A 13,874-nucleotide genomic window follows, 5' to 3' on the forward strand; every position below is an offset into this window, starting at 1 on the left:
TCCTTCAAACACAGACTGTAGACCCCTCTGTCTGCTTCTCTCTGGAATCACTCTTTCATTTTTCCAAAAATATGATATTATTTCGAGCAGAGGACGAGATTAACCACCATAACAGGAGCAGTAAAAGATTGTTATTGCCACGTTATGCCATTGTTATAGAATGGTGCAGGAATGAGTCCAAAAACCTGAAAACGAGTTTGCATTTTTTTGCCTCTTACTTCGTCTCGAAGTCAATGGATTTTTGGTTAGATGCCTGAAATAAGGTCTGTGGTTAACACAAGCTTAACAGACTTTCACATTTTGTTCTATGACATAATGTATGCCAGTAAGTAATCCATTCGGAAATTTTGAAGCCTTTATGTGTCTTAAAAAAGGCGGTTAAACAAGTGGCTAAATGAGACTACAGAGCATCATCACGCAGAACACGGCTTTACAGCCAGTGTCGTTTGTCTACAGTCTAACATTAGTGTTTTACTTCTGGCGATTGCATTTATGCTTCAAAAATCATAAAAGTGGTGTTCATTTGTGAAGATTATCTTGCTGGACAAAACATGTAAGTATCATAAACTTCTGTAGAACACAGAGACTTTATTCTGCAATAATCCAAAGTCCAGAGGAAAAATATGACTGGCTTTTTGTTGAGGGAACCAGGACAATGCTAACCTCCGTGTTGGCCTACAAAAAATGTAATTCATGCAGCATTCTATTGTTTATAAAGCACTGTTGATGCATATGTTTTATGTCACACTATAGAGGCCGATGCTGTTGTGTTAAACATCACACCCATCTCGCCTTTTTTGCTTATGTAATAGGTATGCTGTCTAAAATCACACACAATTGTGGCATGATGCTGCAGTTGTTTGGTTCTATGTCAAAGGGGCTTTATTTTCAACCCAGTAGAAGGCAGTAATGCAACATTTTGGATGTAAACTGCCTCTAAAAACAAACTAAAAAGAAGAAGATGATTTTAAAGTGCCTTGGTTTACCATGGAGACACGTGGTAAACCCTAACAAACTTTCTACCATTAAAAAAAAATCACCTATGAAAGCTACGAAACACAAACGGACATGTTCCAGACGGGAAAATGATCCGAAATCACTTGTACTTTTAACCTTTATACTTTAAATACACCTTTCTGATAATACGTACATGCTTTTACTTAAGTGAGGGTTTGAATACAGGACTTTTTCTTGTAATGAAGGATTTTAACAGTGTGGTATTGGTAATTTTACTTCAGCAAGGAGTCTAAATACATCTGCCATCACTGGGTATACTGGGGTCATGAGGCTGGAGAATGAACTGGATCAAAGCATCTGTGCTCCTGCCTGTGTTGTTTCCAACAGATTTCACTTTGTGGTGTTTTAACAGCTGATGAATGTCATGTGGGAGCCCAGCTCAGTGGATTCCCATACTATCGGGGGAATATGGTGAGAAGGCCAACATTTGTTGACCATTGTTGCCAATCTCAGCAGTCTGGGCAAGAGAGAGCTGGTTGCCAGATAAAATATTAAAGTTTTCACCCAAGGGAATAAACACATTTTTGGCAGCTGCCATCTTAAAGTCAAATGTGAGAGTGGTCAGATAATCCTAACTATGGTAAGCTGTCACAAATGTTCCTGTGGATATTCTCATTTATCCAGGTCATAGTTATCTCAAGGCAATTGAATCGAACGCAACTGGACTTAGTTTTGTCTTAGAAGATGTTTCACCTCTTATCCAAGAGGCTTCATCAGTTCATGCTTGTCAGACTAGGCTGGAATTAGTCTGACCAGACCAGTCAGACTAGTACAAGTACAAGATGTAGTACAAAGTTTGCAAGTGTAGCAACTGAAAAATGGTCATTCAAAGGCCATGTGCCAACACACACCCTTGGCATTCCTGTGGATGCCACTTGACACATACTATCCACCGAAACACTGTTACAGACCCAGAACACCTCCTCACTGCAACTGTACTTCCCTATGGTTGTTGGTGCCAGATGGGCTGGTCTGTCGGGAACTGCTGCTCTACTGTGATTTTCACACACAACCATCTCTAGGGTTTACAGAGGATGGTTCCAAAAAGAGAAAGTATCCGGTGAGCTGCAGTTCTCTGGGTGAAAATGTCTCGTTGATGCCAGAGGTCAGAGGAGAATGGCCAGACTGGTTTAAGTTTGCTCTGCTGTATCACAATGTCATTAATGAATGAAAGGATTTTTTTTTTCAAAAATGTAAATTATAAGTACTTTCTACAGTGTGGTTGATCTTCAAATAAACTTACATTTCGATTAGGAGGTAATTATAAAGCTGTAGGCTGCTGTGTAAAAAACAAATCGACCTTCTCCACTTCTCCTGATAGGTTTGCTTTTTCCCCCTCCTCAGCTGGTTTTATTGAGCCACACCATCCTGGTCCTCCAACTGGAATCCAGTCCTGCTTGTTTCAACTCGTTAACAGTGAGTTTGAGGAAGGCAGTGGGAGGCATCAGTCAGTCAGTCAGTGTCTGTCAGTCAAGGCAAGATGAGCCTCAACGTGCCAGGTCTGGTGGTGATGGTGTTCTTCTACCTGCTGGTGCTGGGCATCGGCATCTGGGCGTCTGTGAAGTCCAAGCGGCTGCACAACAGGAGCCAGGCGGACCGGACAGAGGTGGCTCTGCTGGGCAACAGAGGGATCAGCCTGGCGGTGGGAGTCTTCACCATGACAGGTGAGTGCGGGCGTGGGGGGCTAAGGAATCACATTTAAATTAGAGTAAGTAGAAGAGTTTCGGGATAACATCTTTATGGATTTTTTTTTTTTTTTTTTTTTTTTTTTACATCAAAGCCATGATTGAAGTTACAGCAGAAATATATAGGACACGTTGCGCGCGGACCTGCTTGGAGCGCGTGGTTGCCTCAAGCTTTACTGTGTGTTGTTTATTCAGGTTTGCAAAGTGATAATGCAGCTGGTTATGAAGGGTTTGGAAACCTATAGGCTATATTAACTGATTGACTGACTGGTCAACTGGTACTGAATTAATTTACTGGATCTCTGTAAAAACAGGATGCTGTTTTGTTCATTTTGATGTGAAATGTTAATATGAAATGTACAAACACACACAAAGCAGCTCTGGTATTCATTTTAAAACAAATTACTTTCATTTCCACACAGTCCCGTGTAGTTTAACCTGTTGGAGGGCTGAAAACAAATCAGTTCAGTACCTTCAGTTTTATGGATCATTAAAACTATGATGACTCACGACGTTTTTAAGTTACATCTCAACAACGCGATTATAATTATAGTTGTACAATATCGTCACGTTGCAGCTTACACCGTTTTCAAGCAGCGTCTTCTCCGGTCTGACTCTTAATTTATTGGTTAAACCAGTAACTGCATTCAGCAACTAAAGGCTATACATACAGTCACCAAGATGAAAAGACATCTTGACTAAAACTTTTAAAGTGTTTTACTAAAATGATAAGTTTTACCCGTTTTTGCAACATTTCCCCCCTCAGTTCAATGGCGTTCATTATGTCTTTAGTTTCTGATAATCATTATTTCCCCCCTCAGTATATAGTTTTTTTGTACCATAAGTAAAATAATAAAAAAAAGTTTCTAGAGAAATTAACACCACATGCATGCACACTCTTGTCGCGATGGCCCACCAGCAGATGGAGACATGAAATATAACTTTTTTCCCAGTATGTTTAATATTAATTCATTGTGCAAATTAAGAAAAAGCATGTTGGCCAATTTTGATAGTTCATTTTAAAGCCGATATCGGTCAACACTGATGACGTGCCGATATTACCGTGCATCTCAAGCTGAAATAAAATATAAATCTGAAAAGCAGAGCCCTCCAGTGTAAGAGATTAGACTTCATATTCTTTAGTTTTATGTGGTGTTTCAAATGTACAATAAGTTATTAATTATAAGGGAGTGTTCTTTACTTTTTTCCTTTTTTTTTTGTTTGTTTTTGACCCTTCTCAAAGCTCAACTCAACTTTGTTTATAGAGCACTTTAAAAACAACAACAGCCGAAACAAAGTGCTGAACATAAACATACAAACATAAGACATAAAACAAACAATTAAAAACAATAAAAACACTAAAACAGCTATACAAATATTTTTCCTCCACTCCCTTTGAAGATGAAAAAACAGTTCCTCCTTCCACCAGTCAGTCCAACCTGTGTGACTTGCAGAAAATGGCGGAAATGACTCCACCCTCTACCATGAATTATTTAATTTTTAAAATGGACCCTTTGACATTTGAAAGTTAAAAAGTAAAAGTTGAGGATGAAATCCTGGAGTTGAAAAAAGTTTGTGCAATTGTTTTATATTTGGCCAAATTTAAATTTTAAATGAGACATACAATATAGTTTTTTTTTGTTTTTTTTTAATTGAAATATTACTATTTCAAGCTCAGATTGGGTTACAATCGTTTTCTGATGGTGTGTCCAAAGACTGTCGGAAATTTGAAAATCAAATGATTAGCCAAAATAAAAAGTGCGTCCCCAATACTTGATAAAAAATTAATTAAATTAATTAATCAAAAAGTATTTGACATGCCCCCCCCCCATCCAATAAATAACAAACAGTCCCTTACTGTTGGATGATGAGTAATTAACTAGTTTACTTCTGAAGTTATGAATAAGTGGACTAATGCAAACTGTATAAAAAGATTAACTGGTTAAAGGACACATTTTTTTGTATGCTACAACTTATTTTTTGGACATGTTATATTTCTCAGAGGTTAGTTTAGCTTAAACAACAGAGGGTTACAGTGTGATTATTGTAGCATTACCTGGTCTGTTTCCTGTAGTTGCAATATTCATCTATACAGTAGGTGTGTTTTTGTTTATGTTTGTGCGTGCTTCCTACAGCTACATTTGTTGGAGGAGGCTACATCGTCGGTATGACAGAGGCAGTGTACACTCCAACCATGGGACTGACATGGGCTGTCATACCTGTGACAGCAGCGTCGTCTTTCATCATTGGTAAGACAGTATTTCCATCATAATAAGCGACATGTGTTTAGTTTGTTTGCTCAAATTGATATTAAATATAATTATTTTTTCCAACTTGAGACACAGTGAGGGGCATTTGTGACATCACACTGTCCTTCAGTATGATGTCACAGTTGAACAAATATTTAAAAATCTGAAATATTGAACTTTTCTCAGTCAGAGTTTGTAGCAGAGATTAAAGCTGTGCTCTGAATCACTTGCTTCTTTTTACTATCAGTAGGTACTGCAGCTGCCCTTTCAAAGTATGTACTTCTGCGGGCAGTATGCATGCAATTAAGACTTTGTTATTACAGTGCGTGCTGAACTTTGCCCCTCTTGCATATACATCAATTACCATGGAGATAAAAATAAAACACCATTTGCTGAGCTTGTAAGATACAGGCTCTTCTGTTGTTACTTCAGTGCGATCCTGACATATTATATCCATGACAGTAAAATTACATATGCATTTTTCTCCATTGTTATTTTTATAGTTATGTCCTTTTGTTGTTGTTAATCTTTATGATTAATTTGGTTCACTGAAACAGTTAATGATCCTGTTAGTATTTGACAGGTGATGGTCGGACAGGTCTGTGTAAGACATCTACCTGAGGCTATGTGCACCATTTGAATATACGTTAAAGAGGAACTTCAACAACTGACACATGAATTTACGTACTACTGTATATGCTATGAGGAAAGTTAATCCTTTTGTGGCTCCCGTGTAAAGTCTGATAAATTCAAACAAGACAGAAGACTACAAATTTGGCAATGAAAAAGAAACCTGGGGGCGTAAAGTTAAAAAGAAACGGGGCGTCCGTAGCCCACTCCTCATCTCTGCTTGAGGCTACAGTAGACGGCTGCAGGGATGATGTTTATTATAGGCCAGCATGGAAGTTAGTGTCGCCCTGGTTCCCTCAACAAAAACCCTGTGGGATTTTTGCATTGGATTTTGGATTACTACAGAAAATACGCTCTGAGGCAAACAAACATTTAGGATACTTGCACATTTTGTTCAGCGAGATAATCCTCACAAATGAACACCACTAATACGATTTTTGAGGCCTAAATGAAATCACCAGGAAAAAAAGCCAACATTAGACTATAAACGCGTGTTTATGCTGCGGCTGAGCTCTTGGTAAAGTGATCCTATCTATCTATCTATCTATCTATCTATCTATCTATCTATCTATCTAAACGAAGGACCCAATCAAAAAGTGGCATATTTACTGACTTATTTTATGTCCTCTCTTAAGATGTGTTAATCACAGACCTTATTTCAGGCATCTAACCACAAACCCAATAAAAAAAAACAGATTTTAAGACGATAGAACTGGGAGTGGTAAAATGTGAACTCACTTCTTTGTTTTAGGACTCAGTCCTGGAGCAATTTATAGCATAACACACCCGAATCTCCGACCCAACTGTTGGCCGTTGATTTGCATTGTTGGAGATGTAAGCGCCAAGTTTTGACAGGAAAGAAGAATGTGTGGAATAAAAAGGAAAATATCTCTCAATCTTTTAAAACCTGAGAATCATGACTCTGACGACTTCATTTACATGCACAAAAGATCCTGGCTTTTGGGGCGTCGGTGACTTCATGGGTAAAGCAGGCGCCCCATGTACAAGGCTGTTGCCGCAGCAGCCCGGGTTCGAATCCAGCCTTTGGCCCTTTCCTGCATGTCATGGCAGAGTTGTTTGACCGTGCGAACACATGCTTGCACGTACATTCCTGAAATGGTTGACGTTGCAATGTTTGCACATATCCATATTACTGTCATACTCAGAATAATAGTTGAATATTAGTGTACGTGTAAACATAGCTGCTGTGGAGACTTATTGAATAAGAAAGTATATGCATGTCATCATGTATAATAATAGTAGTTGTATAAACGTATGATTTATCCATGGTCATGGTTTGGTGTTTTTAACAGAAACCTTCACGGTCTGCATGCTGTTATGGTCCGACTCTAAGACCATCACAAATAAGGAAACACATGGGGAGTTCCATAAAAATAAGTAATTTATTTTAACAAAAATTCAAGAATAAACAATATAACCAAGATAATGCAAAACTAAACTATAAAAAAAACTAAGGAACGAAGTAAATGCAGTCAGCACAGCATGATGCCAGGGGGAAAAAGAAGAGACACCAAGTTCCCAGGAGGGCGGGTTTTAAAGGGCTGAAGACAGTGGCCAGCTGCCTCCAATCTCCGCGACCAATCAAGCCACCAGCACTCTGAAACAAAAGAACACATACACCAACAACACCAACACCAAACCCTAGTGGAGACCCTGGGGCCGTCACAATGCAGACAGGTGAAGAGGCTCCAGGTGTCTAAAGATTAAGATACTATAAGATGACCTTGTAGATATTTAGGTTTCGATGTTAAACAGATCTGTATGGCTGGTGAAATACACTACATAATGCTGAGTCATTGTTCGTGATTAAATTCTTTAGGTGGACTTTTCTTCGCCAAGAAGATGAGAGACAAAAGATATATGACAATGATGGACCCGTTCCAGACCAAGTATGGAAATGGTATAAGTGGAGTTCTGTCTGTGGCACTGCTGATCTCTGACATCATCTGGGTTACGGGAACTCTGATTGGATTAGGTAAATCACACTGACGTCTGTTTTCTCTAAAGCCCTGTTTCCACCGAGCAGTACGGTACAGTTCAGTTCGGTACGCTTTTTTTCTGTTTCCACAGTGAAAAGTTGTGGATGGTACCAATGGAACCGTTCTATGCTTATTGCACCGTGACGAACATTCACGATCCATTAAATCATAATTATCATTAATCTGAAACATGTAACAAACCTGCATTTAATCACTACCAGTAAACTGACACACCTGGTGTTACGCACTTACGGGAAAGAAACAAGCGTCTTGTGTTTGGGGCAGAGATGCTGAAACATGTTTCATGACAGGATAAAAAGATTTCACATGAAGTACTATAATACGAGTAATCAATCAATAAATGAGGTTAAACAGAATGAGCAATTATTTAGAAATGTATAAAATGTGTATGTAAGTCTGCATGTATGTGGTTGTGTTATCTTTTATAGGTGCGACAATGAGTGTAATCCTGGATTTGCCCTATACGGTTTGCATTTGGATCTCTGCCGCCGTAGCCATCATCTACACACTTCTGGGAGGCCTCTACTCGGTCGCCTACACAGACATCATACAGCTAACCCTCATATTCTTCAGTTTGGTGTGTTCCTTCCTCACATTAAAGATAATTTCTTCCGACATTCAGCTAAAGCATCGTGAAGCTTGTTATAGCCTACCCTGCTGTTTACCCTAACTGCACACAATTCAAGAAAACTTTTCCTCCAATGACAACACGAATCAGGGAGCGTATGAGTGCTTTTGATTAGAGGAAAACATCACCATGGAGTCCAGTAGAGGGTGGAGCCGAGGGATACAGTATCGTAACCTTTGTTCTTATACCTTATTGAATTTCTCTGTGGTGCCTCACCAAGGTATCCAGCCAATCCCATAAACATCTGCTCATCACACCTTCAAGACAAGGCAGGTTTATAATAAATGAGAGCAACAGGGCAATTCAAAGTGCTCCAGATACAAAGGGCATTTAAATACAATTTAAAAGCGCGGAAGCATTAAAGCGCCAAGAGAATACACAATAAAAATGAGCTGAAATAGAACAAGACAGGTGTAAAATGCAGCAATAAAACACTACAGTGCAGTGTAAGAAATGACTGACTGATTGAGTCAACAAAAGGCCCTTTGAACATCACTTTTGACTTTTTGAAGTGCAAATGCAATTGCAAGAAGTAGAGAGCCTCAGTTCGTCAAGAATTTTCTCAATTCTTTGGATTCTTTGGCGTACGAGAAAAACTTTCTTGGGGAATTCAACCGAACATGGGGGAGTGGTTGATGTATAGATGGTCGTTTTTTGGGTGAAGTATTCCTTTAAAGAGACAATAGGTTAATAGGGTGGTGGGTTAATGAATACCTTGAAGTCACGTATATAAAACACCACATTTTACTTTGATATCAGTGCAGAACAGCGTGATATTTTGTAGCTTAACAACTGTGGCTATTTTATATTTTGCCAAATTGTATTAAATTATCAAGGAAGAAATGACTAAAACACTACAGTGCAGTGTGAGAAACAAATAATTATTTGCTTTTGTTTCAGATCTCTTCTCCATAAAAACTGTGCGCTGCTACCCCATGTTTATTTTTGACGCTGGGGACAGACGATTGCAGAAAGTAAAATCTGTGGCAAACAAAAGGTTATGATACTAAAACATTTGTTCAGCAAGATGATCTTTACAAAAGAACACCAGTTTTATGATTATTGAAGCATAAATGCAGTCGTAAGAAGTAAAACGTTAACTTTATAAATGAAGTACACCACAGTCACATGACTTCAGTCTCAGCAACACAACAAGTATATAACTGTATGACTTTATTTAGGGTGGTAACACTCTGTTCAGCCGCTTGTTAGCAGCTGCCTTTTTTAAAACACGCAAAAGCTTAAAAATTTCATGAGTGGGGTATTTACTAACATATTTTATGTCATAGAAGAAAAACATGACAATATCTTAACCACAGACTTTTTAAAAAAAAACAAAACATTGACTTCAAAACGAGGGAACCAGGAGTGCTAAAATGCTAACTCATTTCCAGGTTTTAGGACTTATTCCTGCACCACTCTATGCAGCAGAGGATCGGACATGTATTTTAGCCCTAAACCATTCAGTGCTTTATAAACAAACAGAACATACCAGAATGGATAGTCTGACACACAACCTTACTTCCTCAGATGAACATAGATGTTTGAAATGTTAAAGTCAGTGGTTCATTGTCTTTTGTGCAGTGGTTATGCGTCCCCTTTGTCCTTGTGAACCCCCATTTAACTGACATCACCAAGACTGCCTTCAACTTCACCTACCAGGCCCCCTGGATTGGTTCAGTGGATGAGGAAAGAGCATGGAGGTGGATTGATAATTTCTTAATACTGGTAAGGACTACATTTGATATGTCACAGTTTCAAACATGTGCATCAGCATTTCTATTGGCTGACAGAGCACATCCCTAGTGTGCCGTTAAGGGCTTCAATAGAAATGAATGGGAAACTGAGCCAAAATTTTTAGGACAAAAGTGTGATGTGACTATACCTATCAAAAAAGCATGTGTGCCTAAATTTTTTTTAAAATTTTTTTTATTTTTACATTTGAAATGCATAAAGGTGACCAAGAATAGAGAATACAATGCACCTGTGTAAACCTACATTTGCCTAAACCTAACTTACGGAACTTTACTTCCTTAAACCTGACCTACGTAACCTTACTTGCCTAATCCTAGCCTATATTACTTTACTTGCCCAAACCTAACCTACATAACTTTACTTCCCAAAACCTAACCTACGTAACTTCACTTCCCAAAACCTAACCCACATAACTTTACTTGCCCACACCTAACCTATGTCACTTTACTTCGCAAAACCTAACCTACGTAACTTTACTTGCCCACACCTAACCTACGTCACTTTACTTCGCAAAACCTAACCTACGTAACTTTACTTGCCCAAACCTGACCTGCACACCTTTATTTGCCTAAACCAAACCTACGTAACTTCACTTCCCAAAACCTAACCTACATAACTTTACTTGCCCACACCTAACTTACGTAACTTTACTTCGCAAAACCTAACCTATGTAACTTTACTTGCCCAAACCTAACCTACGTAACTTTACTTGCCCAAACCTAACCTACGTAACTTTACTTGCCCACACCTAACCTACGTAACTTTACTTGCCCAAACCTAACCTGCACACCTTTATTTGCCTAAACCAAACCTACGTAACTTTACTTCCCAAAACCTAACCCACATAACTTTACTTGCCTGAACCAAACCTACGTAACTTCACTTCCCAAAACCTAACCTACGTAACTTTACTTGCCCACACCTAACCTACGTAACTTTACTTCCCAAAACCTAACCTACGTAACTTTACTTGCCCAAACCTGACCTACGTAACTTTACTTGCCCAAACTTAACCTGCACAACTTTACTTCCCTAAACCTAACCTGCTTAACTTCACTTGATGATACACTGTGAAAGATACACATCTGCTTAAGGTCAGGATGCTGCACACAGGACTTATTTCCATTGTTGTCCAGAATGTACAGAGTGTAACAGTTGCTTTTATTTATTTTTTCTAAGTCTCTGGGCAACCTTGGGTATCAGGACTTCCACCAAAGGACCCTGTCAGCTGCTTCGTCAGCCACTGCCAGGATCACCTGTTTTATTGCAGCTCCCATCGTGTTCATACTCGGAATCCCATCTGCACTGATTGGAGCAGCCGCAGCATCAACAGGTACACCAGTAGAATTAAACAGAAAACCATAGAGAGACTATGCCAATTTTCATGTCACATTTTTGGTGACAGACTGGAACATGACCGGGTACGGCTCCCTGTCCCCTTATGAGCGTGGAGAGGCTGGTCAAGTTCTGCCCATTGCTCTGCAGTACCTCACCCCACAATACATCTCCATCATCGGTATCGGAGCTATCGCTGCTGCCGTGATGTCATCAACAGACTCTGCTCTGTTGTCAGCCGCCTCCATCTTCACTTCCAACATCTACAAGAACATGCTAAGGACCAAGGTAAGAGGAGACCCAAGAGGAAGAGTAGACTTGTCTTGACCTTCCTTTGATGTTTAAGCTTACAGACTTTTTTTTCCACTGCAGGCTTCAGATAGGGAGCTCCAGTGGGTAATCCGTGTCACTGTGGTGGTAGTGGGCGTAGCTGGCACAGCGCTCACCATCCTACACAACAGCATTATGACTTTCTGGATCCTGGGCTCTAGCATAACCTACACCATCATGTTCCCTCAACTCATCTGTGTCCTCTACTTTGACATCTCCAATGGCTATGGCTCCATCATGGGCTTGCTTGTTGCCGTGTTGTTGAGAGTGCTGAGCGGTGAGCCATCAATAGGGTTGCCTATTGTTCTCCACTTCCCAGGTTGCACTCTCGAGGATGGCGTATATGTCCAGCGCGCCCCGGTTCAGACTATCTGCATGTTGTCCAACCTGTTTGCCACTTTGTTGTTCTCCTACCTGGCTTCACAGCTCTTCAACAAAGGACTGATTCCTGAGAGATGGGACGTATTTAAAGTGAAAACCCACAAACCACCACAGAACCTAATGCTAATGAGCAATGGCATCACCAGAACAGACAAGGAGGATAAACCTGAGGTTCAGAATGAGTCTGAATTAATGTTGAACACAAATCAGCAGGCTTGAAAGACACGATTTAATGGGATGCTAACATGTTTTGTATGGTGCTTTATTATCATATCTCTATTTTTATACCAAATACTTAATCTTAAGTGTTCATCACTTTTAAAAAGTGGATGTGTTAGTGAATTTATAATAACTGCTTTGGCAGTGGTGGAAAGTAACGGGTGTTTTCACACCTGCCCTGTTTGGTTTGTTTCAGTCGAACTCAAGTTCGTTTGCTCCCTAAGTGTGGTTCGTTTGGGCAGGTGTGAACACAGCAATCGCACTTGGGTGCACAACAAAACAACCGGACCGAGACCGGTTACAAACGAACTTTTGCACAGTTTGTTTGCGGTCAGAATGTGTTCTGACCTCGATCTGAACCAGCTGCAGTCACATGACACATTGTTTGGGTTAAACATGAGCATGTTACAGTCCTGAAGGATTATTAATGTGCACCTCCTCCTGTACTGCCTTAATATGCACATTCAGCACATCCAGTGCATCAAAACATTGTTTTCTAGTTGGAGCTGCGCCTCGTTTTCAAACTGTATGGTTTGACTAAAATGAACAATGACAGCAATATAGTCCACGATGAGCAGCGCTAAAATCAACCTGCGTAGTTGTCCCTCCATTGTGACATTACAAAGTGTCACATTTATCTTGCAAGTGTACTCTTCTTCAACGTTTTGTTTACTTCCTGGATTTTTCCTGCATGGAAATTCTGAAAAATCAAGAGCAGCTTTCTCGCACAGGGCATTTGATCTGGTCCGCTTGTAAATGCTGCTGTGAGAACATGAACCAACTCTAGGCAATTATGCAACTTTGTAAGAAAATGAGTCACTGATTCGGACCAAAGCAAGACAACTCAATGTCTGAAAGCACCCTAATTATGTTTACTTAGGTAGTTTGAGGTGCATTATTATGTATCATTAACGATTAAGATGAGAATTTATTGATCCCAAGGGGAAATTCACAAGCATCCCAGCAGTTACCAGCTGCAACATTGAAGTGATAAACACATTAATGCATCAGTAATTATAATAGAAATGCATTCCTCTAAAATGGGTCAGTCTGCATGACAACTTTTCCTTTTGGTATTTGAGGGATATTTTGATGGTAATACTTTTGTACTTTTTCTGCAATTACTTTTTTTTATTTTACTTGTAACAGAGTATTTCTTAAGGTGCAGTATTGCAACTTTTACTTTCTAAGACCATAGTCCATTGACTTTGTTTCTGGTACTGATGAATTTTTATGTTGAACTATAAATAAAAGCCCAAATACGCTTGGAGGTGAATAAATGAAAGTGTGAAACTGTCTATAAATGTACTGTCAAATTAGGGATGAAAGGAATTGCTGGATAAATCTATGAACCCACACCTTCCCTTCATACGGTATGTTGGGACATCTATGCACTGGGCCTGCATATAGGTGGATGGATGCACAGGTATTTGCCCTCCAGCATACCATTTATTTTAATGGCATACATTGTGCACGTCTTCACATGTTACTGCAGTAATTCTAATATTTATTAGAGGGGTCTCACACACACACACACACACACACACACACGAAAGAAAACATCTCTGCCATTCTCTGCCAAATAATAACCAGCATATGCAATTATAATCATAAATAAATCTTA

The 13,874-nt window shown here is 39.5% G+C and overlaps 1 protein-coding gene across 1 annotated transcript in view; it reads left to right on the forward strand.

The window, feature by feature from the left end:
- LOC126389478 (high-affinity choline transporter 1-like) overlaps nt 1-13,535 on the forward strand; it is a 15,622-nt gene extending 2,087 nt beyond the window's left edge. Inside the window, exons 2-9 of the mRNA XM_050043201.1 lie at nt 2,362-2,681; nt 4,838-4,951; nt 7,422-7,577; nt 8,031-8,179; nt 9,815-9,958; nt 11,165-11,318; nt 11,391-11,608; nt 11,693-13,535. Of these exons, the coding sequence (XP_049899158.1) occupies nt 2,498-2,681; nt 4,838-4,951; nt 7,422-7,577; nt 8,031-8,179; nt 9,815-9,958; nt 11,165-11,318; nt 11,391-11,608; nt 11,693-12,250 (1,677 nt within the window). The 5' untranslated portion in view covers nt 2,362-2,497 and the 3' untranslated portion in view covers nt 12,251-13,535. The remainder of the gene's footprint in view (nt 1-2,361; nt 2,682-4,837; nt 4,952-7,421; nt 7,578-8,030; nt 8,180-9,814; nt 9,959-11,164; nt 11,319-11,390; nt 11,609-11,692) is intronic.
- Nucleotides 13,536-13,874: the final 339 nt, after the last annotated feature.

This window comes from Epinephelus moara, chromosome 4 (assembly GCF_006386435.1).
Source record: "Epinephelus moara isolate mb chromosome 4, YSFRI_EMoa_1.0, whole genome shotgun sequence".
Lineage (NCBI taxonomy): Eukaryota > Metazoa > Chordata > Actinopteri > Perciformes > Serranidae > Epinephelus > Epinephelus moara.